General features: G+C 33.1%; 1 protein-coding gene across 3 annotated transcripts; it reads left to right on the plus strand.

The window, feature by feature from the left end:
* Positions 1-27,288, plus strand: LOC143922767 (arylphorin-like). 3 transcript variants are annotated; one of them, XR_013261646.1, is made up of 7 exons: positions 14-138; positions 698-821; positions 9,900-9,970; positions 10,696-10,833; positions 24,792-24,922; positions 24,995-25,828; positions 27,136-27,288. XR_013261646.1 is itself a non-coding variant. In XM_077446105.1 (6 exons), the coding sequence occupies exons 4-6, from the start codon at positions 10,800-10,802 to the stop codon at positions 25,514-25,516; spliced, it is 687 nt and encodes a 228-aa protein (XP_077302231.1). In that variant the 5' UTR covers positions 1-138; positions 698-821; positions 9,900-9,970; positions 10,696-10,799; the 3' UTR covers positions 25,517-26,295. The 3 variants fall into 3 exon arrangements, 2 of the variants coding, with proteins under 2 accessions (XP_077302231.1, XP_077302232.1); XM_077446105.1 differs by lacking the exon at positions 27,136-27,288 and having other exon boundaries at positions 1-138; positions 24,995-26,295; XM_077446106.1 differs by lacking the exons at positions 14-138; positions 27,136-27,288 and adding an exon at positions 225-338 and having other exon boundaries at positions 420-821; positions 24,995-26,295.
* Positions 27,289-27,705: the final 417 nt, after the last annotated feature.

Consider the following 27,705-nt stretch of genomic DNA (forward strand, 5'->3'; position numbering starts at 1 on the left):
GTTGTAAATGCGCTCAGTTCGAGGTGATACTTCGCCGAGGTGACATGTTACTACCGACCGCTTCCTGACACCTGAGATGTCCTGCAAATGACTTCCTGGGAGACGATGGAACTCACCAGTGATGGTCAACACACTTAGGTATTTATCCTTACCATTGCAAAAAAATATATTGTCGCCATTTTGGTTATGCATTTTGTTTCCATCGTTTTTGCGATTACTTTAAGATTGTGTGCATTTTTGTCGGGAACTCTGCGCGAAAAAGATGTCACCACACAGTGTGATTGCTTAGAGCCGCTTATCATATGACGAATTCACAATAACGGGCGCTGTATAATATTGTATGTCTGTACATCGGTTTCAATTTGATTCGGCCATTTTTTATTGCGCAGTTTGCAATTTCTTTGTTTGCGTTTTTACAGGTATTCCTCGACTTTTATTTTTGGATTCAGTGTGACAGCATGCTATACACCTATTCACATACACTACGCAAGCGCATTTGTTCGCGACAACTCTCAATAACAGACCTATACTAACCGTGACCTTCAGGTGATACCGCCCATTAAATCGATTACTTGCCTGTAGGGGAGAAAAGTCTATGTTGACATGCGCTTCTGAGCTCATGGCAACAAAGGGCGGTGAGAGGGGCGGGGGAAGCCGGGGTTGCTTCAATCGATACAGTGTCTGGGTAAATTTTCAGGACCACCCCATGGCGCAGGTCAGATCCAGACGAGCCTTCAGCGAGAGAACATCTTGCTGGCCAGAGGTCTCCTGCTTTGTGGAAGATAATGGAGCTCAACAGTGATGGGGCCGCACACATACAGGTATTTACGACTGCAACTGCGAAATCAAAAATATTTTTTCCTGTCGCCATTTTGGTTGTGCGTTTTGTTAACGTCATTTCTGCGTTTCTTTTTGACTGTATCATATTACGCATTCACAATAGCGGGCGTTCTACAATATTCGGTGGCATTTTGTTTCGGCTTTTGGGTGCGTTATCTGGTAAATTGCTATTTTTTACTTTATCTATGTTTTTAGTTGTATTGTTTTAAATTGGGAATTTTGGGTTTCTTTTGCAATTTTGTTCATTGCAAGCAACCGCAATTGTATGTAGTTGTAGCTGTACTTTTTTACTTTATCTATGTACGTAGTAACAATAGATGAAGTTTTGTGATCATGCGAAAATTCGAACTCGAGATTTTGACTGATTCGAACTCAGAATCGATCACTGATCACGTTTTCATGATCTAGAAAAAATGTGTGTGTGTGTGTCTGTGTGTGTCTGTGTGTGTGTCTGTGTGGGTGTGTATTTTGGGGATATTTTTAACACTGTTAGTCCTATCGAACTGAAACTTAGTATCGGTTACTGAAATTCTTATCGACACGACGTAAATTTTTTTCAAATTTTTAAGTTGACCGGAAATGGTACCTCGCCTTATAGGTGTCCTCTTTTTTTAAGTTTTTGAATTCAATTATCTCCCAAATCACTAACTGAATCGGACTGATTTTTTTTTAAATATAATAGAAATAATAATTTTTATAACCTCATATTTTTTAAATATTTCTATCTGAACCGGAAGCAGTACTTTTACTCTAGAGAATCGAAGTTTTTTATGTTTTTTTCAGATCTTCATATCTAGAAGTTTAAGTTTAATACCAAGTTAATTATAAAATTTAGTTAGCATCCGTCAACCGGAAGTAGCAGTTTACTCTTGTTCGATTTTTCTTCCACTATTTTTTTCGACCCCTTAAGCATGTGTGTTCGTCACAAAAAAATTCAAGTATAATTCTTGTTGCAATTTGATGAAAATGAAAAAAAATTATTAAATTTTATAAACCGGAAGTGGGATTTTTTTCAAAATGTTGTGAAAATGTTGAAAATGTTGTGCCCACTACTCTGTCCACACCCCTGAACGTATTAAGCTGAAAATTTATATTTCTATCCTTTATGTACTAACTTAGAGCTGATAGGGTTTTGGTCAGAATTCGTAAACCGGAAGTAGTATTTTTTTTAAAAACAATATTTCATTATTTTTTCATTATTTTATTTTGACCTTTTAAATTGTTTTAAGCTTCTTGATATTTAATGTGTATAATAAAAATAGTGATTTTAAGTTAAAATAAAAAAAAAATTACTTAATTTAATGAACCGGAAGTGGGATTTTTTTCCTCGTGGAAAGGTCAAAAATGTTGTGCCCACCACTCTGTCCGCACCCCTGAACGTATTAAGCTGAAAATTTATATTTCTATTCTTTGTGTACTAACTTAGAGCTGGTAGGGTTTTGGTCAGAATTCGTAAACCGGAAGTAGTATTTTTCTTAAAAACAATATTTCATTATTTTTTCATTATTTTATTTTGACCTTTTTAATTGTTTTAAGCTTCTTGATATTTAATGTGTATAATAAAAATAGTGATTTTAAGTAAAAATAAAAAAAAATTACTTAATTTAATGAACCGGAAGTGGGATTTTTTTCCTCGTAGAAAAGTCAAAAATGTTGTGCCCACTACTCTGTCCGCACCCCTAAACGTATTAAGCTGAAAATTTATATTTCTATCCTTTATGTACTAACTTAGAGCTGGAAGGGTTTTGGTCAGAATTTGTAAACCGGAAGTGGTATTTTTTTTTAAAACAATATTTCATTATTTTATTTTGACCTTTAAAATTATTTTTATTTTCTTGATATTTAATGAGTATAATACTGATAGTGATTTTTAGTAATAAAAAAAATTTGAACAAAATCTGATAACCGGAAGTAGATCTTTTGTTTTGTGCAAGTTTCCATACATTTGCGCTCAATTTGTATCGCTATCATAGTCATCAGTTCAATATCGAATTTTGTTTTGTAATCTTCTTATATTCATCAAATACATAGATAAAGTCATGGGTTGGTCACACCCGAATTTTTTTATATATTACCTCAATTTATGATATTTCAAATGATTATTTGTATAAATGCACTAACTGCTAAATTTGAATTCAATAGTGTTAGTTGATATTTTTACGTTGCTAGTTTAAATTTTTGACACTCTTCAAGTAAGGGCGAAATCATACAGCGGTGAATGTGGGACTTGGGGTTTTTTTTAGATAGTTCAAAACATATAGAAAAAATATCGCGTTTGTGGTATAGTCCTTTGAAAACGATACATTCGACCGTTCGTCGTTGAAATTGTATGGTAGTATTTATCCTTGCTTTCAGTAAAATTCGGTCCGAGGGTCGTTCGTCAGAACGGTGTAAATCTACATATATTTTTTTTATCAAACTTCTCTTTGACTGTTACTAGGAAGGATAGTTCCGAGTGCAGACTGCAGACACATTATACAGTTAGTTTTGCTTGTGCATAACGGAAAAAAAGATATTTTCTCTTGAACTGCTACGTACTAAACTGCGACCTTTTTATATATATATATATATAAAATATATATATATATATATATATATATATATATATATATATATATATATATATATATATATATATATATATATATATATAATATATATATAAGTCTTATATAATATATATAAGTCTCAGACTTACGAGAGCTGAGACTTATGTTCTTGACGATGTAAAGCGAAACTGAAACGAAATGTAATTGGCCATCGCGGGTCGAGTGGGGGGTGATTGCGATCGAAGTCTCATCTTAGATCGGTTTATTTTTATTTATGTAAGTCTCATCCTAAATTTTATTAACGCAAATATTTCAAAATACGAACCACGAACTCAAAAATAATAAAAAATAAAAGTCAAATTCTGCCGACCGCTATACGCACGAACAATGTTGTATTTTTGACCAAAATGCAATGCCTTAGCATTGAAACGTAATGTAATTGGCCATTGCGAGTCGAGTGGGGGTGAATGCGATAGCATGTATCCATGTACATATGTATAATACTGTAACGTAGAGATTAGGTGAGTGGCGCTCGTGGACTGATGGTTCACGACCGCGGATCACCTGATCTCTCGTTCCCGCCAAAAAGGCCTCCACGAATGAATCAGCCCTATGCAACGGCCAAAGGCATCGTCTGACTCATCGACCAATGATTGTTGAGATATGTATGTATGTGTACTGTGTCCAGCGAGTATAAATATGGGGCGTTCTCGGCATGGAATTCATTCCAGCCCGGACCGCCGCCAAGAGAGCACGAATAAACCGCTACTACCCATCTTCCTGCGTCTTTCTCCGATTCTGGAAACCCCCCCCCCTTTACGTCCACGCAACAATACCTTTTACGTAAGTCTCAAAACTAGATCGTTTCGACTATAAGGCAATAATTAAATGACTTTTTCCGAATATGAGACCAGGGACAAATTCTGTAATAGAGATAATGAATGATAGTAGCATTATAGAAGATATTTTATTTTTAGGTCTTGATTCTAGACCTACATATACATCGGTACATTGTGTTATTATGTTCTTCTAAATTCTAGAAGAACAATTGAAACGATCCATCATCCATAGCGTAACTCCAAATTTATTTCAAGTACATATGTATACATAATTGATGATTACTCTCAATCATTATCAAAGGAAATAAACGTATATAAAGTAACGGGAAAATTACAAAGAAATTAAAATAGCCCTTATAAGACAAATCCATAGATTGTTTGTGTTCTTTAAAAAGTTTTACTAATTTACAGAAATTTTTTTAATGCTTATTAAATTTAAAAAGATATGCAATAATCTAAAATATATTTTTTTGTCATTTTGATTTTTATATATGTCCATTATAGGCAGTGGCGGCTCGTGGATAGGATATCTGGGGGTGCTGCGGTTGATTTTACTATTAACATCAATTTTATGAAAATTAAACATTATATTTTATTTTATTTTATTTATTTTATTTTATTAATTGAAAAATCAACAGACAGGATGTACAGAGATAGGTATAAAAAACACAAAAAGTAAATAAATAATATATGTAACACCCGAGTCCAATAATAGATTTTTACAAAAATGAAAAAGATAAATATAAGGAAAACAAATTAAAAAGTAAAGAATAAAGGCATGACAAAATATGTAGTACATTGCATAATTAAACTATAGTATTAAAATATTTGGAAAAGGTTATAAGATAGAATATAAGAAGAAATTGAAATTTACAAATATAAAAAACAAATGAAAAAGGTAAATACAAAATAAACAAATGAAATGGAAAGGAATGAAAGCTATAATATGATTAAATAGCACATTACATAACTAAACTAAAGTATAAAAATAATGGAAATATTGGAAAAATAGAATAGAAGAAAAAATGAATCAATCGGTCAAGATTCTCTTGATGTTAGACCTGAATTGATGTAGGGAAATACCAAACAGATCAACCTCATTCAGCTCTCCGTTAAACATACGATAAACGCGCTGCAGATAAAAATATTTTTGGGAATTAGTATTGAAAGGATCAAGTGAAAAGAGTGTAACGCGTCTAGGGTATCGAACTGGGATTCTGAAATTAACCTTATTCAGTAAATCAGAACAATCAAGGAAACCATTTATGAGCTTAAAGAAGAATATAGCATCAGAATGTCGTCGCCTGACAGAAAGATTGTTAAAAGAAAGGATTTTTAAAATGTCGGAAACAGTAGAATGGGTATAGGTAGGAAAAAGGTAGCGTAAGGATTTAATAAATTTAAGTTGAACTTTCTCAATACAATTAATATGGGATAAATAAAAAGGTGACCAGATAATTGAGGCAAATTCAAGGTGAGACCTTACAAAGGAAAAATAAAGTAATTTTAGTACATAAGGATCATTAAAGGGTTTTGTTGAGCGGAGTAGGAATCCAAGAGATTTAAATGCTTTGTTGGTAATAAAAGAAATATGTTCAGAGAAATCTAGTTTATTATTGAGTATTACACCAAGATCCTTAATAGAAGATGACGTGTTAAGGATTGAATGATTTAATTGATATTGATTAGTAATAATTGACTTATTTCTAGTGAAATTTAAAATAGAGCATTTTTCTAGATTAATAAAAAGATCATTATTTAAACAATATATAGAGAATCTATCTAGATCTTCTTGTATCTTATGACAATCGTCTATGGTGTATATAGGTTTGTAAATTTTTAAATCATCAGCGTAAAGAAGTATAAAGGAATGTTTGAAGATGTATGAGATATCATTAATATAGAGTAAAAAGAATAAGGGACCTAAATGCGACCCTTGTGGGACACCGGAAGGAATATGTCTAAGTGATGATCTAAAACCATTGAGAATTATGATTTGGTGACGATTTAGTATATACGAAGAGATCCAACGAAATAAATTTCCTCGGATTCCAAGGGACCAAAGTTTATTGAGTAAAAGGTTGTGATTGATTTTATCAAAAGCTTTAGAGAAATCCGTATAAACGACGTCTATTTGGATTCGTTTGTCCATATAAGATGTGAGAGTACTAGTGAAATTAAGCAGGTTAGTCTCTACCGATCTCCCCTTAAAAAAACCATGTTGTTCAGGTATAATGTAGTTTTTGAAATTGGAGAAAAGGAAATTATAGATAATTTTTTCAAAGATTTTACTAATGACAGATAGTTTAGATATAGGACGGTAATTCTCAATAAGATTCTTATCACCTTTTTTAAAAATAGGGGTGATGTAAGATAATTTCCAATAGTCAGGAAATTTACCGTTCGACATAGAAAGATTGAAAAGGATTGTTATGGGAAGAGATAATGGGACAGCACATTTAACAAGGAAAAAAGAAGGCAAACCATCACAACCCGCACCAAGATTAACATTGAGAGAGTTGATGTGACTGAGTACAGTAGATAAGTCAAAATGAAAAGTAGATAAGTTACAAGAAGAAGTATCTGTATTAGAGATAGAAAGGTTAATGGTAGAATCACTATTGAAAGTGGAGTCAAAATAGTCAGCAAAAATGGTACAGATTTCAGAACCATGTGAAGCCGACTTATTTCCATAATACATTACGGAAGGATATGAAGAGGAGGTATTTTTTTTTGAATTTATATATGACCAAAATGATTTGGGATTAGTTTTAATATTATTTTGAATAAGAGAAATATAATTTCTAAAGCAGATTAAAGAATATTTTTTAATTCGAGCTCTTAATAGTGAAAAACTTTGATAATCTAAGGGATTTGAATAAATTTTAAATTTTTTATGGAATTTGTTTTTTTCTTTTATTATTTTAATAAGAGACGATGTAAACCAAGGGGGATATTTGGTACGCTTAGATTTAAGAGTAAAAGGGACGTGGCATTCAATAATATTTTGTAAGGTATCGTAAAATTTTTTACAAGCTAAATCAATATTTAAATTGGACAAAAGTGAATTCCAATTGATATCGCTTAAAATTGGAATAATTGTAGCATAGTCAGCTTTTCTAAAGAGGAAAGTTTTATTATAATTATAATTCAAGGGTGAAGATTTGTTGTAAATTATTGAGATGCAAAAGGATAAATGATGAGAATCTTCATGGATTAGCGTAGAGTCAGCACGAGAAATATATAAGGGGAAACTACTAATAGCTAGGTCAAGAATACGATTATTAGTATTTGACAAATAATTGTATTGATAAAGTTTATTATAAGATAAGAATTGAGTAAAGGAAAGGGAAGAAAAATTAATACAATTGGAAGGAAATAGATGCAGATTTGAGTCGTATTTTGTCCAATCAATAGTGGGAAGATTGTAATCACCGAGTAAAATGAATCGATCCTCTGGATAATTGGTTATTAGATCAGATACTTTATTTAAATGGGTAACTAATAGAGTTTGGTGAGAATTACCAGGAGGAATATAGACAGTACAGATATTTAGTTTAAAAAATTTAGTGGTAATAGTAATCCAAAGGTCTTCTGTGGAAGTTAACCAATTATTTTGAATGACAGAGGGTAGATTATTTTTCACAGCTATGATTACACCACCACCAAATATTTGGTTATGAAGAGAATAATAATAATAATAATAATTATATGTATTTCATTTCATTATAAAATTGATTCTTCTGTATTTTTTCCTTGAAAAAAGATCTATCACCTTTTCGTTAATTTTTTTACTGTCCGTAATCATTTTTTTTCAATTGACAGCATAGACAAAGCCGTCAATCTTTCCTGAACCATTGTGTTTCTTATACTCGTATACATATGTATATCTTTATTCTATTTATTGATGAAAAACACCGTTCTGGCTCAGAGGTAGTTAAAGTTGTAAGCAGAATTTGAATAAGTTTTGCTATTTCCACACGAACTTTGCATAAATTGATTGCAAAAATAAGTTTTAAAAATATTAATAAATCTTTAATACTATGCATTTCTTTCCTTGAGTAAAACACTTCTAATTCAGTTTGAAGTTTTTCTTTATCTAACATTGGATATGATTCAACGGTTAGTAGTAGATCTTTCATTGGCATTTTCTTTCAGTACTTTTGAAAATTTTCTTTATTGAATAATTTCCCAGCTTTTAATTGATTAGAAAAAGTATATCTTTCTTTAATATCCTTAATAATAACAAAGCACATATTTTAGGTTTCTATAATATGTGCGTAATATATGCATCACATATTATTGGCTTCTATTTTTTCTCGTATTTGTATAATGACATTAGTAAAACTTTTTAAGGTTTCTTTAATTGAAAATGCATCGACATTACTAGATTGCATTTGGTTATAAATAATTTCTACATGCGGCATTAACTTGTGAAAAAGTTCTGACTAAAATAAAAAATTGTATTCAGTAAATTGGTAGAATCTGTTATTGTTTTATCAGTATTTTCGGAAGAATATTTAAGTTATTGAAAACATTAGCTCAGCTTCTCTTGATTTTTATACCATCTTAAATACAATACTTAGAGTGACGTATAGAAGGAAGTGTAGAAAGATAGAAAGTGTAAGAGGTGTAGAAAGAAAGACAAAAGGTGCAGAAGAAATGACGAAAAGTGAGGAGCGTGTCGAGCGCGCGGCGCCGCACACGAACGCAACAAGAAATGTGTATAGCACTGTTGGGAGTGCAGTACGGACCAAGCTTCTAGCTGCCCTCGCGCCCCCCCTTCGCCCACTTGAGCAATTCCATCGAAAACCGTACTGCACAAAATCATAAACGATGCCTCACTTTCTGATATTAGTACCGCGATATATGATCATTATTGGATGAATCGGTGTGCGGGCGAGCTTAATACACGCTTAAATATTATTGATATTTTCATATAATATACATACATTTATGTATATAATAATATTAATTTTTTCTCAATTTCCTTGGGGGTGCTGCAGTACCGCAGTGCGTATGGACGAGCCGCCACTGATTATAAGTAACTTTTTAGGGAATTCTTGAGACTCAAATATTCCAACAAAATGAGTTTCTCGAATTTCGAGATTTTTATATATTTACATATTCCGAAAAAATGATATTCTGGAATCTTGAGAATCAAATAAAGTCGAGAAATTAGAAGCTCTAGTCTCAATTCGTCAATATATTATATGTATATATGTATAATATGTATGACAGTTTGGCTTGCCTATATATTTCATAAAATTCTCGGATTTTTTCGGCATTTTTTTATAATTTAAGTACAGATAATCAAAAATTACAAATATGAGTTGCGAGCGTGTCGCGATTTGAATGGAAGTTTCAGGAAAAAGTGGCAACTTTGAATTCTTATTCGCTGTGAAGAAACCAAAATTAATTTCTAGCTTTAGCCTTAAATACGAAGGAGCGCGCACCGGTGGGCTTATGATAAACAATCCAATTTCACTGCAATAGTTGACTATTGAGCGATCATTTTAAATTTATTAATCGCCGAATTTGTTTGCGTCTGATTTTGAGCTAACTCTGGTTCATATGACTTTGTTTAACTATCAATACAAGTAATATTTTCCGGATCTTGTAATATTTTCCAAAAGCAAATCTCAATGTTTTTTTTTCTTGCATTTTTTAGAACTTTGGAGTGGATGAGCGCTGCAACCGAGTCCTGCAAATGAGCATCGACCTTGCACTCAGTTGAATAAAGTAAGTTCTACATTCAGCATAAAATTAAAATGAACTTTAAGGGGTTATTCTAGTCTAGAGGGATGAATTGTAGGTATTTTATTTATAAATGTTTGAAGAGTACATAAAAAAAAATTCTAAATTCTAAAAGTTACAGGCTGATGAAGTGGCGCGTCAAAAGGGCGCGTCAAAAAAATGGCGCGCCCTGGTTTACACGATTCCAACGTTCATAGTTATCTGATATAAAAAAAAAATGAATTCTTAATCCAAACAAATGCTGCAATCGAAATAATTTTTTTTCGCAAAATAGTGGCTGTTTGAAATGAAAAGACCATTTTTTACCAGTTTTTTTTAATTTTTTAAAAATAGTAAAATTTAAAATTTGTTATGGTTCTAGTTCGTGCGATAGAGTAATGTATAGAGAAGGCTCACACCAAATTTCAAGTAAAACTTGAGATACCATGTCAACCGTCTCGAAAAAAGTACTTTCGAGAAAAACGCGTTTAAAGTTTCGGGTAAGGTTACGCGCCGGTTAGATGCCACGTCACTGAAGCAGCGATATCTCCGAAAATAATTTGGATTTTAAAAATCCGCTTAAACATATTCTTAAAGGTTTAAGCTCTGAAAATATGAAAGAAAAAAAAATCGATTTTTTCAAATTTCTAAACTAGAATACCCCCTTAAAAAAACTAAGACTGACTATAAATATATGTATTACATGTATACTTGTTTTTTTTTATATACAGTATCCGAGTCAATCAATAACAGTAAATATTTTTTTAAATATGGAAAGCAGCTTGTCGTGTTTAGAAGAATTAAGACTCTTCACATCTTTAAAAAAGCAGATCAAATGTTGCATAATACAAAACGAGCGCATTTAAAAGGTAGTCAAGATTTCTCGTCATTTCTTTAATCGTGATTTTTCGAATGCCTCATTGTTATCGGATGATTTCTACATGTGTGCGAGTCGATTCAATTTTGTCAACCAGAAATTTAGCTAAAATGTCTCATAACACTACCTACATATGTGTTTACCGGTTCGGTGATTACTGGTCACAAAGTCACTAAAATATCTAAAACGCAACATCTGGCAGCCGAAAAGTCCATCATACTAACGATAACTATAATACTAACGAGAACTTGAGTGCCAAATATTGTGTATTCGCGATTTTAATGGCAAAAATTGTCTTTGTGACCACCGCAATGTGACTAATAATCCAATTACCATGTGTTGACCGTACATGTATGGACAGTTTCTGTTGCAGAAACTCCAACGAATGATCTCTTTCCATTACTCATTATTACAATGAATGAATATATGTACATATGTATGTGTGTATGCTGTAACATTGTAAAAAAACGTAGTTTTAACTAATATTCGATGACAGTCAAGAAGTATCATGTGTTAAAACATGTGTGTATATACTTATGTAGTTTCAAATTATGAAAGTCACCAAGTTGTCTTACATGTGTACATACATATTTTCGTTGTCTGTATGTATGTATGTAAATCTACAAAATATTAAGGATAGAAAAATATGCCTTTGTGCATCCATATATTCTATACCCATACATATGTTCTCAATAACGAGTTCATCATCAGTAAATCATGCTATGTAAAGTTTAATGACAATAGTTTAGTGTATACATAAATAGTAAGGTCACAGAAAACCTGAATGTATGTAAGAATTGCATAATATATTTTACTTTAATCTATGTAAATATGAACATATGTATCTACATACTTATTATGCATAATATAGAAAAAAGTTTCAATCACAAATTCGATCTTGTTGCTCTCAAACTCTTCTTTGTCTTTGGAGCTGCAGCTTCGGATACAGAATACAATCTCGATTTAGACCCACTTCGTTCATCGAAAAGATTGCGTTAATTTTTAAACATTGGTGGTTAATTGTGAGTAAACTTTCAAATTCTGAAAGACACTGTCTGTCATTGTATTAAATTAATCAAAATATGTATAATCAAATGTCCGGTTTACACTCAATTCTCAATCGGTTAATGTATATAGTATTTTTTCTTAATCGTATAAAACAATACTGCGAGTAATATCGGCATCCGGCGTTATCATGACTTATCGATATCACCATCGAATATACATACTAAGGTGAAGTCACGATATCATAATTGCTCTTGATATTGGAGGTGTCTAGACTTAAAGTTCTAGAAACATTCTAGTCGTTCTCAATGTATTATAATGTGATGTGGGATTTACTATTTATTTAATGCATCTTTCGTTTTGATGCTAGTAATAATATTAATAATGTGGGGTTTATGTATGCGATGTGCTAAAATACGATATAAAATATGAGTTTACTAAGATCGGCACCCTTAGGGTGATTTTAAGTGCGAATATTCTCTTAGGAGTAAACGAAGAGTTTTAGTTGAATTATACGTATGCAACTACAAAAATAATCTGACGAAAACAAACGTCATCGTCGAACGTTCAAATCGGACAATTATCGACATGAATCGCAATGAATCTCTTCTGCTAAAAGTAGATTCTGTAGCCCTATTGTTGTGATATTTACTACAAGGGCAATCAGCTAATCCTTAAAGGTCACTTTCTTTTTCTCTTTTGATACGATTAGATATGCAATGTCCTTAAAAATGGAGCAAAGTGTAACGGGTTTACGTGCACACGTGTCTCTGTCTCCTCTCTTGTTGAAATATGCGTACAAGCTTGATCAAATCGTGATCTGTGAAATTCCATAGATTCGGAATCATGTTTCAACGAAACCAAGTTGACCTTTTGGTCGCGTTGCTCCCCAGCAACTATTTTGTCCTTTGGGTTGTCACTCTGAATACTGGGGAGTCCAGAGTTATGAAGTTACGAGCAGTTTTGTCTACGGCATTAATTAAAGTCTTTAAAATCAGTACATAATTCATGTATGTTCAAGTTAAAGTTTTTAAAATCGAACATCAAATTGCGATTATCGACATAACGATTCTGTTATCCGTGTCCTGTGGATACTACAGAGGCACTCAACAAACTTTGAAAGTTTCAAACGTCACTTTCTTTTTCTCTTTTGATACGATTGGATATGCAATGTCCTTAAAAATGGAGCAAAGTGTAACGGGTTTACGTGCACTCGTGTCTCTGTCTCCTCTCTTGTTGAAATATACGTACATACATAGATATATCGCCGAACTTGCGATTGCATTGATTTTGTTGTATTCAACGTAGTCACTTGAATATACATAATTAATATTTCAAAGTGATCCATTATTGAAACAAGCCAGAGAAACGTTAGCTGTTTACATTTCTTCGAGTTTTTCATTACAAGATGAATCAAAATTGAATAAATCGTCCACAAAACGGACAATTTTCAATCTTTAAACTTTAAACGTACTCTCGTTCTCAGTTTAATGGATACGTGTCGTCCTCATTCGTGTAAAACAATACTGCGAGTTCTTTCGACATCATATGTTTTCATGACTTATAAACATCTGATGCAGGTGATATCACGACATACCAATTGCTCTGGATACTGGAGTTGTCCAGAGTTATGAAGTCGACGTTGTCTTGTTCTCCTCTTGAAACTTTCTAGTCGTACTCATTTAATTATAATGTGATATGCAATTTACTATTAATTTAGTGCGTCTTTCGTTTTGATGCTAGTAATAAAATGAATAATATGGGGTGTACATGTATGTATGTGATTTGATAAAATACATAACATGAACGCACTAAGATCGGCACCTCAGGCCGATCAGATTAAATTTTTAAAATTGATCTCTAAACGAATCGCGTTGGAATAATGTTTTGAATATTTTTGACAGCAAATTTGCTTCCCAATTAATTGATGTTCGCCGAATGACTTTGTCTTCTTTGAATCATCTGAGCGCAGTAAGTCCAAGAATTGGTCTCCACTGAATACATTTGTAGTCTATTTGTGGATACATATTTTCCACTTTTATTATAAATATTATAAATGTTTCCAATTGATTCAAAACATATTTGAATCAAGTCGATGGAAGCTTCGGTCTATAGTATAGCCTCCATAACATATAAGCTGTCTGGGCTTCAAGCTTACTTTGGACAGTATTTGTACACCATTTTTTTTTTTTTTTAAATGCTTTTTATTATTACGAAATTATTTTCACAATACATCTTATATCTATTTTAATAGCTACTGATCTACTGATCATTTTCTATTTTACAATTTAATTTAATTTGCTTATTAATCACAGTATTATATTATTCTAATGTTAATCTACAGCATAATAGGAAAAATAGCTCAAAAACCTATTTGCAATCCTTATAAATGTTCATAATACATCTAATACATAATATTAGTTAAAGACTCTCTAAAGTCGATGATCTAAAGCAAATTGTGTTTAGGTAATCTGTGTTTATACCTGAAGGGTATAGACATTTTGTTGTAATCACCGAGACTCTTCACAAGTGTGTTAGTATGGTTATTAGTGATTCTTTCATAGAATCTACTGGTTAGTTTGTTAGTAATGTCTGTTACAAACGGAATATTATATATGGAATGCAGTTTTTTCAGGTTAGTATATATGGGTGTATTATAAATTATATTTAGGGATTTATTTTGTATTACTTGGAGCTTGGAAAGGTTAGTATTCGAGGCGGTATTCCATACAGGTGAAGCATAGGCTAATAATGGTAATATGAGCGCGCGATACAATTTTATTTTATTTATTGTTGATAAAGAACTATGGCGATTAAATATTGGATATATTGAGGATACACCCCGCATCGCCTTGCATTTCGCTGCCTCAATGTGAGGTGCCCATCTCATTCTTTTATCAAACGTTACTCCTAAATATTTTATTACTGACTGCCATTTCAGACTTTCTCCAGAGGGGATTTTCAGATCTGAACTTGGCTTATGCTTTCTAACACTAAAGAATATGGCGTCTGTTTTGGTTTGATTAATTTGAATTTTCCACTTAGTGAAGTGTTCAGTCATTGTTTTAATTGCAAATTCAAGATTTTTAAGAATAGTGTCTGGTTTTTTGCTACTTGTGAAGCAAGCTGTATCATCTGCATATAGGGCTATGTGACAGTTTTTTGGAATAGGTATGTCATTTATATATATGGAGAACAAGAGTGGGCCATGCAAGCTCCCCTGCGGAACGCCAGCTGTGATTATTTTTGGAGACGATATATCATTATTTACGCTAACCACTAGCTTTCTACCAGTTAAGTACGATTTGATGATGAGAATTAGGTAGTTTGGTATTTTGTTAATAAGGAGCTTATGAATGAGTCCATCGTGCCAAACCGTGTCGAAGGCCTTTTCTATGTCGAGACATACCATTCCGGTACTTCTCTTCATATTAAAGTTCTTCGTCACGTGTTCAGTTAGTCTTGTTAGTTGTTGGATCGTGGAATGTCCAGTGCGAAATCCAAGTTGTTCATTTATTAATTTCTTATTTACGACTTTAAGTAAACGAGTGTATACTATTTTTTCCAGAATTTTTGAAAGCGTGCAAAGTAAGCTAATGCGGCGATAATTGGCCGGGTTTTTTGAGCTTTTATCGGGCTTAAGTATGGGAATTACGTTGGCTGTTTTCCAGTATTCTGGAAAATACCCGGTGAGTAAACATGCGTTGAATATTTGAGATAGTGAGACTAAAGCTTTAAACGGAAGTTGTTTGATTATGATATTATCTATTGAATCTCGCCCAGGTGCTTTTTTTATTTTTTAAATTACGTATTATATTTTGGATTTCACACGGATGCACCAATTTTATATTTTTAGTACTGTTAGTGGGAGTTTTTGTGATGATTTTAATGGACCGGTTGACTTTATTATGCGTCGGTATGTGATTGTAATGTTGTGTGAGTGTGTGATGTTTTTGGAAGGATTTTGATAATAGTTCTGCTTTGTCGCAATCACGCGTCACTGAGATTCCTGCATCATCTAATGGAGGAATCGAGTTTTTTGTCCTGCGAATCGCTTTAGCTAATTTCCATAGAGAGCCATCAACTGAGCTTAATTTTTCTAATTTTTTAGACCAAGCTTCATTTTTTATTTCTTTGATTCTAATTTTAATTTGATATGTGAGCTTATTTATTAATGTTTTCAATTCTGGATTTTTTGATGTTTGCCAAATTTTACGGAGTTTATTTTTACTTTTTATTTGATTTGCAACAAAGTCAGTTATCTCTAGTTTGTGTTCAATGTATTGTGTCTTAGGTATGTGACGGTCTTTGGATCGAGTTATTGATTCCGTCAGGTGTATTATGGAGCTGTCGATTTCTGTTTTGTTTGTGAGTGTGGTAGAAGTTAGAATAGTTTTGTCATTTATGTACGACTTGAACTCTCGCCAGTTAGCTCTCCCGTAATCCCAACTATGCTTGATGATTTCCTCGGGTTTCCCGTCGATTGAGAAGATTATCGGGAGATGATCAGACGACAGGGTTTGAAGGGCATTTGGTGTCGATATTTTTGGGCAGTTCTTGACGAGGACAAGATCTAGTGTGGATTGTTGTGAGTTATTTTTGGGATAGTGTGTGTATGTATCCGGATGAAGTTTGATTGTATCTGTTATTTGAATGTATTTAAAAAGAGTTGTGCCTTGTTGGTCAGTGTTTACGCAACTCTATAGCGGATGTTTGGCATTAAAGTTACCAGCTACCAATGTTAAATATTTTGTTAACAATGAAATCAGAGAAAATTGGCAATTTCTGATAGGAAACGATCAACCTGGAGTCACAAATCCAGGTCTGACCAACAGCATACTCTGAAAAATTCATTTTCAATCAGGGATAGAACCCGGCACCTTCTTGACGGTGAGCAGAAGCTTAACGTCCGAGCTATGCTGCTGGCTCATTAAATTTCGACTTTTCGATGATAGATAAGTCAAAATCGATACATAGAAAGACAAGTCCAATCAAGTAAACGAAGCGTTTTAGTTGAATTATACTTATGCAACTACAAAAATAATTCGAGTAGATGATTTTAGACAAATTTCACATTTATGTGCTTTTATCCCGGCATGCAATTTTTTATATTTCTCGAGTATAGGTTTTTGAGTAAATGATTTTACACATGAAATGCTTTTCACAGTTTTGTTGTGGATAATTTTCTATGCGAAGATTCCCTTAGGAGTGTGTGTTTATCTAAAAACATATCCAAGACGAGGAGTGCCTCCATTTCAAAGAGGCTATGCAAAGAGGCTATGCATAATGTTATCACATGAATATTATTTACGTTTACAATAGATTCAATACATATTTGAATCTAGTCGATGGAAGCTTCGCTCTATATAGCCTCCATAACGAAGAAGCTGTCTGGGCTTCAAGCTCACTTAAGACAGTATTTGTACACCATTTATGTAATTAAATTTCGACTTTTTGATGATAGAAAAGTCCAAATCGATACATAGATAGACAAGTCCAATCAAGTAATCGAAACGTTGTAGTTGAATTATACGTATGCAACTACAAAAATAATCTGACGAAAACAAACGTCATCGTCGAACGTTCAAATCGGACAATTATCGACATAACAATGAATCTCTTCTGCTAAAAGTAGATTCTGTAGCCCTATTGTTGTGATATTTACTACAAGGGCAATCAGCCAATCCTTAAAGGTCACTTTCTTTTTCTCTTTTGATACGATTGGATATGCAATGTCCTTAAAAATGGAGCAAAGTGTAACGGGTTTACGTGCACTCGTGTCTCTGTCTCCTCGCTTGTTGAAATATGCGTACAAGCTTGATCAAATCGTGATCTGTGAAATTCCATAGATTCCAAATATTTCAAAGTGATCCATTATTGAAACAAGCCAGAGAAACGTTAGCTGTTTACATTTCTTCGAGTTTTTCATTACAAGATGAATCAAAATTGAATAAATCGTCCACAAAACGGACAATTTTCAATCTTTATACTTGAAACGTACTCTCCTTCTCAGTTTAATGGATACGTGTCGTCCTCATTCGTGTAAAACAATACTGGGAGTTGTTTCGACATCATCTGTTTTCATGACTTATAAACATCCGATGCAGGTGATATCACGACATACCAATTGCTCTGGATACTGGAGTTTTCCAGAGTTATGAAGTCGACGTTGTCTTGTTCTCCTCTTGAAAATGGGCAAAGTGTAACGAGTATATGTGCACACGTCTCCCTGTCTTCTTTTTAGTTGAAAAGTAGATATATCGCCATATTTGCGAATGTTGCAGTTTCGGTTACATCAAATGTGATCAATGAATGCATTTCTCGATTGCAGAATTCTCATTTTCCAACATGTATTGCATGATATACATATACATATGTATAATAATATTGCATGATATATCACCAATCTGTTATATCAGAAGTTGAGCCTTTTGGTCCTATATAATTGAATTAGTTTTTAAAGATACACTAAAATTTGGTTGTAAAAAATTTGCGCGGTTCGCTGTCTATTCGATTTATCAAAAATTTAATAAATACATGTAACTTTCCATACGTAGGTACATATATATAATTGTACGCATTTGTTTTAGTATTTTGCTCACATTGATTTTCATAAAAATAATGTCACCAATTAATTTTATTAATTTAATCTTCGTGCTTCTTTACATAAGTAAATTTATTTTAATCAGTGAATACCAATGTACTGCTATACAGTTTGTTAATATTTTTCCTATATGTTCAATACAAATGTGAAATGCTGATGATAAATTGTATTGTCTGGAGTATGTTTGTAAGTTAACCATAGTGTTGGTAACCAATAGAGAGGTCATGGGTTCAATTCCCGGCCGGAATTGAGAAATATGACTTACAGACTTATGTACATACAATTTTCCATTTTCATTTCATTTAATATTTTGTATCCGATAAAAATCGATATCCTCTGTTTCCTGTAAATTCGTAGCTATCGAATTTTTTGGTTGTTAAATATGCTCACCTACATACATGTATTGTAGAATTTGTTAAGTACAACTTTGCCCATATATTGTTATGTGTTTAGAATTACTTAGTACTTACATATGTATGTATAAGGTTTGGCCATAGGTATCGCTTTGTGGCAACTTATCATGGCACATATGGTAAACATGTAGAAATAAAATAGATAATAAGATTTTAATATATTTAATGTATCTATGCATGTATGCGTATGAATTTTCACTGTGAGATTTTGGATATGTGGGTAATAAATTAATTACAAAAAAATATAATGGATTTTATTTTACCTTATAAGCCTGGTGTCGCAATGTGTGGCCGTTTGCACAACTCCGTGCTCTAATCCGTGCACAAATCCGTGCTCTAATCCGTGCACAAATCCGTGCTCTACTAATACGAATTTTTTGCTCGTAAATTTACAGATTTAAAATTCAGCACACATCCAATTAACCATTTTAAACGAAAACAAAAAATAATTTGGCCAGAACACTATCCTAATAAAAATGTTTCAATAGAAAATTATCAATATAATATAGTATTAAAAGTGGGAAAAAATCCCAAGTGAAAATACGTAATTTTGACTTTTGATTTAAAATGGACGACTACTTAGAGAGATTTGAAAACTGAAAAGTAAAGATAAAATACTCGACTATAAATTCTGATATTCATTTTGAAAAGGAAATTAACAGATTTTGAGAAATCGACCGAACAACACCAAGATAAAGAAAAATCGCGCGATTTAAAAAACACATACATATATGTATGTTTGTATCTCCGAATCTCGAGCCAATCAACACTTTTTATTACCAGATTCGTATTTACTGGGCATAGATCTATAGATAAATATCTAATTAAAATCGAGTAGAAACTCAGGGGTGGATTCTTCTTCTTGTTAATGCCTTGTCCGCATCCGGACGTTGGCGACCACCTCGTCGATTATTTGAATATATCCGCATCGGTCTTCAGCGGCTCGGAATAGCTCTTCGGCGCTCATATCGGTCCACATGCGCATGTTTCGAAGCCAAGATAACTTTTTCCTGCCAATCCATTTTTTTCCTTCTATTTTCCCCATGGTTATCAAACGGAGAAATTCGTATTTTGGACCCCGTATCATGTGTCCGAGGTACTCCATCTTTCTCCGCTTGATGACAGAAACAAGTTCCCTGCCTCTCCCCATCATGCCGAGGACAGCTTCGTTTGATATCTTTTTGGTCCACGGAATCTTCAGCATACGCCTATAGACCCACATCTCAAAAGCTTCAATGCGGCCGATCATCTTGGTTTTCAGAGTCCACGTCTCACATCCGTGTAGTAATACTGTCCAGACGTAGCTCTTCGCGAATCTCAACCGCGTATGAAGATTGAGATGCTTGTTTGTAAGGGCCGCCTTCATTTTTACAAATGCTGTTCTAGCCATCTCGATGCGGATTTTTAGATCTTCATCTGGGTCCATCTCTTCATTCAGCCAGGTACCCAGGTATTTGAATCTTTTTACTCTTTCTATCACCTCTCCATCCAAGGTTAGATTCCCGGTGTCTGTTTGCATTCTATCTACTATCATAAATTTTGTTTTCTTTAGATTTATGCGCAGACCTCTTCGATTGCTTTCTTGATGTACACGGTCTAGAGATCTTTGCAGGTCTGCTAAATTTTCAGCGACTAGTGCCGTGTCATCAGCATATCTTATATTGGTGATCGTCTCGCCGCCCACCTTGATGCCCTCCGCCTCTTGGAGAGCATCGTGGAAGATGGATTCGGTGTAGGTGTTAAAAAGAGTAGGTGATAGGATGCATCCTTGCCTGACGCCCCGTTCTATAGGAATCTCATCAGTGAATTGATCATCGACACGTACTACTGCAGTCTGATTCCAATAAATATTTCGTAGCAATCTGACATCTCTGTCATCCAGGCCAATATTTTTTAAAGTTTCCATCAGGCGAGCGTGTTGGACACGGTCAAAGGCCTTTTCAAAGTCTATAAAGCAGATGTACACAGGTTTACGGACTTCTCTGCATCTTTGGAGTAGTGTTTTCATACAGAAAAGGGCCACTCGGGTACCCAAGCCTTGTCTGAACCCAAACTGCTCTCTGCTAATCGCCTCTTCACACCGTGAGTAAATTCTGCCCTGTATTATCTTTAGTAGGATCTTCAATGTGTGACTCATTAGGCTAATTATTCTGAAGTCGCTACACGTCCTCGCGTTACTCTTTTTGGGCAACGGGATAAATATGGATTGTAACCAATCGCTAGGTACTTCGCCTGATAAATATATTTTATTATAGAGTTTTGTTAGATTTTCTATGTTATCGTCGTCCAATAACTTGAGAAATTCGGCAGGAATCAGATCCGGTCCAGTAGCTTTCCGACTCTTTGCTAGTTTTATAGCATGTTCCACTTCGGATTTCAATATATATGGTCCCGTTTCTGGATCTTCAATATGCCCTCCGGTTTCTCTTTATTTCTTTCTTTATTCCTAAGGAGTATGAAATCTTTTTTTCTGAATGATCCTGTTGCTTCTTTTAGTTTTTTATGTACGTTAAATTCGTCGTGTTTTTCTTGTAATTTTTCAATTTCGTTACATTTATTTTCCATCCATTTTTCTTTGATTTCTTTAATTTTCCTTTGTATTTGGCGGTGAATATTTTTATATTGTGTTGGATTATTATGTTTGTGTTTTCTACGTTCTTCCATTAAATGTATAATTTCATCCGTCATCCAAGGTTGTTTTTTATTAATTATTTGATTTGTTTCAAGAAACTTTTTCCCAGATTGGGTCATTGCTGATTTCATACCTTCCCACTTTAAGTTTACATTACTATTTTCTTCAATACATTTTTGTTTAAAATTAAAAATAAAAACAGGGGTGGATATTCCAATCAAAAAAGCAATTATATTTTTGGTAAAATTTTGATTAAATATATTACAAGCTACTTTTTTGAGTACTACTTGATCAAAAATTTATCAATAAAGCTTTTAATTATATCCCAAGTGACCTCCAACCTGAAAGTCCAAATCTATCTTTTAGTACATACATATGTATATTTATTACAAATACAAATCTATATAGTTGCATAACACGAGTCACAAGTTTGATCAAGTGTGACGGATTTTGACACGAATAAATAAAATTTTATTAATAGTTCATCAAAGTACAATACTCGTCAATATATAACGATGATATTTTAATAGTTTTTCGGGAAAAAAAAAGTCGTGAATGTCCAGGCAGATCTACACACGGCCACACTGTGCGTTGCCTGAATATACCTTCATACAAATGATGAAATATTAAATGTATGTAATTGTATCGCCTTTTTACAAACTGTTCCTGCGTCTACATAAGAAAAACACAAACACACTTCCAATTTCATCTACCTAGGTAATGTATTTAGACGTACTGCACATTCAAATAGTACATATGTACATACATATATCGATATGCTGGTTGGAGTTTCATTCCCTGCAGTATATAATATACATATATTAGATGAAAGAAAAAAGTCCATTTGGGCGAATGTTGAGCATATTAAGAACTACGCGAACACAGTAAGTATATCACAAGAAATGGTGTTGAAAGTAAAAAAAAATACTAACCCAGGCGAAGCCGATCACTCTCACTTACATTTCGTGGATGACATCAATTATCATTATTAAGCTCCATGCATCATTCTTCAGCTTCGGATTCCACTAACATACATATGTACATAAATAGTTATAAGTGCATATCTATACATATATTAGTCTTTACATATGTATAGATATGTAGGTAAGTATTGAACTTGATACAAATTAATGTTACAGATGTTATCTCAAAATTATTCGATTGGAGTCGTACGATTGTTTCTGAGATCGAAAGATTTATTATATGTATTCGAATTTCAGATATTCTCGCTACTACAAGTATACAAATATATAGCTACATAGATACTCATAATAAAATAATAGAGAAATAAGTTCCTTATTAATTAAAAACCACAAAACTCAAGAGTAAAGATTGTTTCATGGTGGAAAAAAATATGCATAAAAACCTTTTAAAATTATATTAAAGTTACATAACGATTTTAAGAAATACCCTAATGCAGTGGTCACCAACCTACCGGTCCATGGAAAAAATTGATCCAATTTTCCCCCAATCTTTCGATTGAAAAAATTGATCCAATCCCTCAATTTTCATCCGGCCGAAGGAAAAAATTGGCCTGATTTTTAAAAACTAATTCAAATTCCTTCACAATCAGGTCTGATGAAAGTTTTATATATTTTTGATAAAATAGTTACGTTCAGAAAATTGAATACACGCTTTATAACATACAGAATATGAATAACATTAGTTGACAATTTGATAAATATGAGAGGACCATTTTAGGTCGCAAGTGGTGATGATACTTACATAGGTCTAATTGATGTTGGACGCAATTGAGGAACTGAATAACATTATTATTATATTCGGAAAATAATAAAAACAATTTAAACCCGGTTGACCACACCTGATTCCAAATTCGATTCACTCACCAAATATTCAATCGAGTATCGAGTATTCACCGAGTATTCAATCGAATATCGAGTCAAATTGACTCGATATCCGATTTATTATAAATATGGAGCGTTTTATCAACCATTATTACTTTTTTATATTTTGTTTTCGGACTTTTTGTGGCTGGACCTTTAACCGGTTGGACGATTTTCGGTCGGACGTTTTATCATCTGGGTTTTTTATCGTCTGGATCACTTATCTGGTGGACATTCTATCGGGAGGATCTTTTTTCGTGGTACCTTTGTGGTTGGATCTTATATCATTGGACCTTATGTTGTGATACGGTATATACATACATATACACGGTTACACGACAACTCGTTCGTAGATTTTGTGATACGGTATATACATATACACCTGTATGTAAAAATAATTAAATAAATAAATGTTTTAATTTTAATGATTTTTTAATAGCTACCAACCTTTTTATTTTCGAATTTGTACATAATAACAACACATACATATGTACATAAACATGTGTGCATAATTTAGGTATAAAATCCGTGTTTACACTATATACAAATATGCAAGAAATAAATTTACCTCTTTTATGTTTTAAAAAATGTATTCAAGTTTGTTTGAATTGGATTCCAATAAGATTTTGTTTATCCAGGTCCTCCATACATTTCAAAATTCTGAACCGGCCTATTTCTCAAAGGTTGGAGGAATAGATTTGTCTCATTTAGTCTTGAGTGCGAGTCTAGTTTTTAGACGCTGTTTTGAGCAGCCTTTTGGATACACAGCTCCAACTGTCTTCTTTTGTTTACAGTAGTAGACAAAAGCAGTTGCTTGGTTTTGACAGGCAAAACACCGTCTATGGTAAACTCCAAGCTCTGTTTTAACCCCTCAATTTCTTCACATAAGACCCTTATAAATTGTCTATTAATTTTATAAATCTTATGCAAATTTCACTTTTGTTTTGTTATTTTCGCATCTATTCGCATATTTTACGAATTTAGCATCTTTTAGCATCTATTCCGAATTTTAGCAACAATTAGGCATTAATAACAAAATGCCCAAAATACGTGTCTCTAGTAATAATAAATTATATAAGTTGTAATTCGATATGTCTAGAATCTCGGAAAAACAGAATAAATGTATTACAGGACACATTGTTAAACGCAAAACATTATATTTAATATTTTGTGAGATATTTCTCGAAATGAAGAAAACTTTCAAATATAACGGCTCATATTTACATATATGACATAACATAATTTTTCAAATGTCAACCTTTAGCTCGAGATAAATGAACTCATACAAACTCGGACTTGAAAGATATCAAAAGGTGTTGTTTTAGTGAGGTTATCGAAAGTAACCCCAACACAACGGTTAGGATTCTTATCATGCTATTTCTGCTGATTATGAAATTGAAAAAATAATCAACAATAACAACTTATAATATTAAAATTTTATTATTTTTTCAGCCGACAAAGATTTTCTTTTGAAGCGACAAAAAATCTTCGACCTGTTGAACCATGTCAACCAAGAATTCGGCGATGAATACGTCAAAATCGCCAAGGAGTATTCCATCGAAGACCACATCGATCAATACACCGTACATTAATTGAATTAATATTTCAAATATATTAACTTTTCAATATTTATTAATTTTATAATTTACTTTCAGAACGTTAAGGCCGTTAAGGAATTCGTGAAATTCTACAAGCGTGGATTCGTTACCAAGTTCAAGCTCTTCTGTCTGACTTTCGACAAACATAGGGATGAAGCTGTTGCTCTATTCAATGTCTTCTACTATGCTAAGGATTTCGAAACCTTCTACAAGACCGCTTGCTGGGCCCGCGAATTCATGAACCACGGAGTCTTTGTCTATTCCTTCACAGTAGCCGTTCTCCACCGTGAGGATTGCCACGGATTCGTCTTGCCAGCAGCTTATGAAATTTACCCCTTCTACTTCGTCAGCAGCGATGTCCTCGCAAAGGCCAATTACATCAAACAACAAGGATACGTTCAAGATCCTAAACTCGCCGAGTTTTATGGTATCCAATTCGAAGACAACACCTACACATTCTACGACAACTACACCCAAGGTTATGACTTCTATGATCAAGAACGAAAAGTATCTTACTTCACCAACGACATCGGATTGAACTCGTACTACTTCTACTTCCATGCTGACTACCCATTCTAGCAAGGAGGCGAACGATTCGGATTGAACAAGGATAGATGCGGTGACCTGTACTACTTCACTCACCAACAACTTTTGGGTCGTTACTACTTGGAAAGATTGTCCAACGGATTGGGAGAAATCCCTTCATTCAACTGGAAGTACCCAGTCAAGACTCAGTACAACCCCAACATGAGATACCCCAACGGATATCCCTTCCCAAGGAGGCAAGAGAACTACTACGTCAACACCGATAACAACCAGTACCTCGTCCAGGAAGTCGAAGATTATGAAAGACGCATCCGTGATGCCGTTACCCAAGGATTCGTGACTTTGGTGAATATTTAGAATCTGGTGAATGTCAAATAAGTGATGGTAAGCCTAGAGAATGTCAAATAAGTATAAACTTATTTGACATTCTCTAGGCTTACCAACTTTACATTGGGCCGTGCTTTTAGGAACAAAAGTGCGACAACAGTTTAGAAATAATCTACTAGTTTTTTTTATTCCAGAAGTATGGGTGTAATAAATATTTTCAAGTTTTGTAGTTTCAATTTTGATGGAATCCAAATCTCGTAAAAATCACTCAACGTCATTTGCTCGGTTTGCAATTTTATTGTGGATTCTTTTAATGGCCGTAATGTATCAATGATGACATTAATTTTGATCTATTTACATTTATTCTAAGAAATAGTACTCCGTATTGATTTAAACTATTTTTGAATAAAATTCTTTACATTACAATAAAGAGTTTAACATATCAAATGTATTATTCCATCTATTAATACAGTCTATTGCATTTTCGTTGAATTTCATTATAAGACAACGGATTCTTAACTTTTTAACCAAGTCGCGAGCATCACATATAATTGTATTTAAATCGGAATCGTTAATAGAATCTTTGATTGTTAATTGTAAAGTATGTGCCACACATTTTATTCCGATGAGATGAGGGAGAGAACAGTTTTCAATGGAAGAAATCAGGTCCATTGTCTGTTTTGACAGAGTAGATTTGTATGATATCGATATTATATTTTTCTAAATGTTTCAAAAACATATTTTAAATTTGTATTCCTGTATGTTTGTCCATTAATTCTATCATTCCCAAAGTGTATATAAATTTTACCGAACTGAAAAAACGAACCGCCAAAAAATATCGGTTCGGTTTCGGTTTTTGTTTTCGGTTCGGTTTCGGTTCAGCTCCCTGGTTTTTATAATATAATTAACAATTATTTATGTATTATTGAGACATCTGTAGTTGAAAAATATATTTATCAAATTGTATATGTACCAACGTACTTTATATTTTGGTTGAAATCTTTACTAAATTAGAGTTTTACATTTCAAAACATTTAACTAGATAAATTAATCATTTAATTTTTTTAATGTTTTGAAATTTAATACTCCAATTTAGCAAAGGTTTTAACCAAAACTTATAAACATATTTTTACTCTATAGATGTCTCGATAATACATAAATAGTCATTTATTGTATTATAAAAATTTTTAATTAATTAAATTATTTTTTATTGATTTATCAAAAAAACTTTTATAAAATTGTTTTTTCTCGCGTGTACGTATTTTTGTATGCAATATAAAGTATTACATATACATATAAATCTACATCTTTGTATTAACTTTTAGAGAGCTTGAGTTCTGTAGTTGGCAAGCACAAGTGAGAGCTTAATTGATCGGGTTTTTTTTACCATACGGATATGTTCTTTGTTGCTGACGAAATAATGAAAAATCGATTTCTACACCTGCATATGAAGCCTATTTATTTTCCTGGTATTAATTAAAAAGATAAAACATTCCAACTTTTTATTTACCCTTTTAACCCTCCCGTACCGATATGGAGTACATCTCAACGTCAAAATTCTTGTTTTTTCAACCATTTGTTAAATAGTAATAGCATCTATCTTAAATTTATTGTATTCCACAAAGATATCCTAATGAATCAACAACAAAAAAAAAATACTCATGGATAATGTCAAAATGATTTAGTATGTGCGTAGTAGTGAAGTGAGTACGCGGCCCTTTTTACTTACCTCCTTTACGTTTTTTGTCACTGGCAATGACCAATCGATACCGACAGTGGACGGGGCCGAAATCTTTTGCTAACGGAAGTTTGGTATCGACTGGGTCTGATGGTGCGTACGCACCAAGCCAACGAACGGCCCACAGGCCGAAAGTCTATGTGTGAAATGTTTGGCG

This window comes from Arctopsyche grandis, chromosome 2, assembly GCF_051622035.1.
Source record: "Arctopsyche grandis isolate Sample6627 chromosome 2, ASM5162203v2, whole genome shotgun sequence".
Lineage (NCBI taxonomy): Eukaryota > Metazoa > Arthropoda > Insecta > Trichoptera > Hydropsychidae > Arctopsyche > Arctopsyche grandis.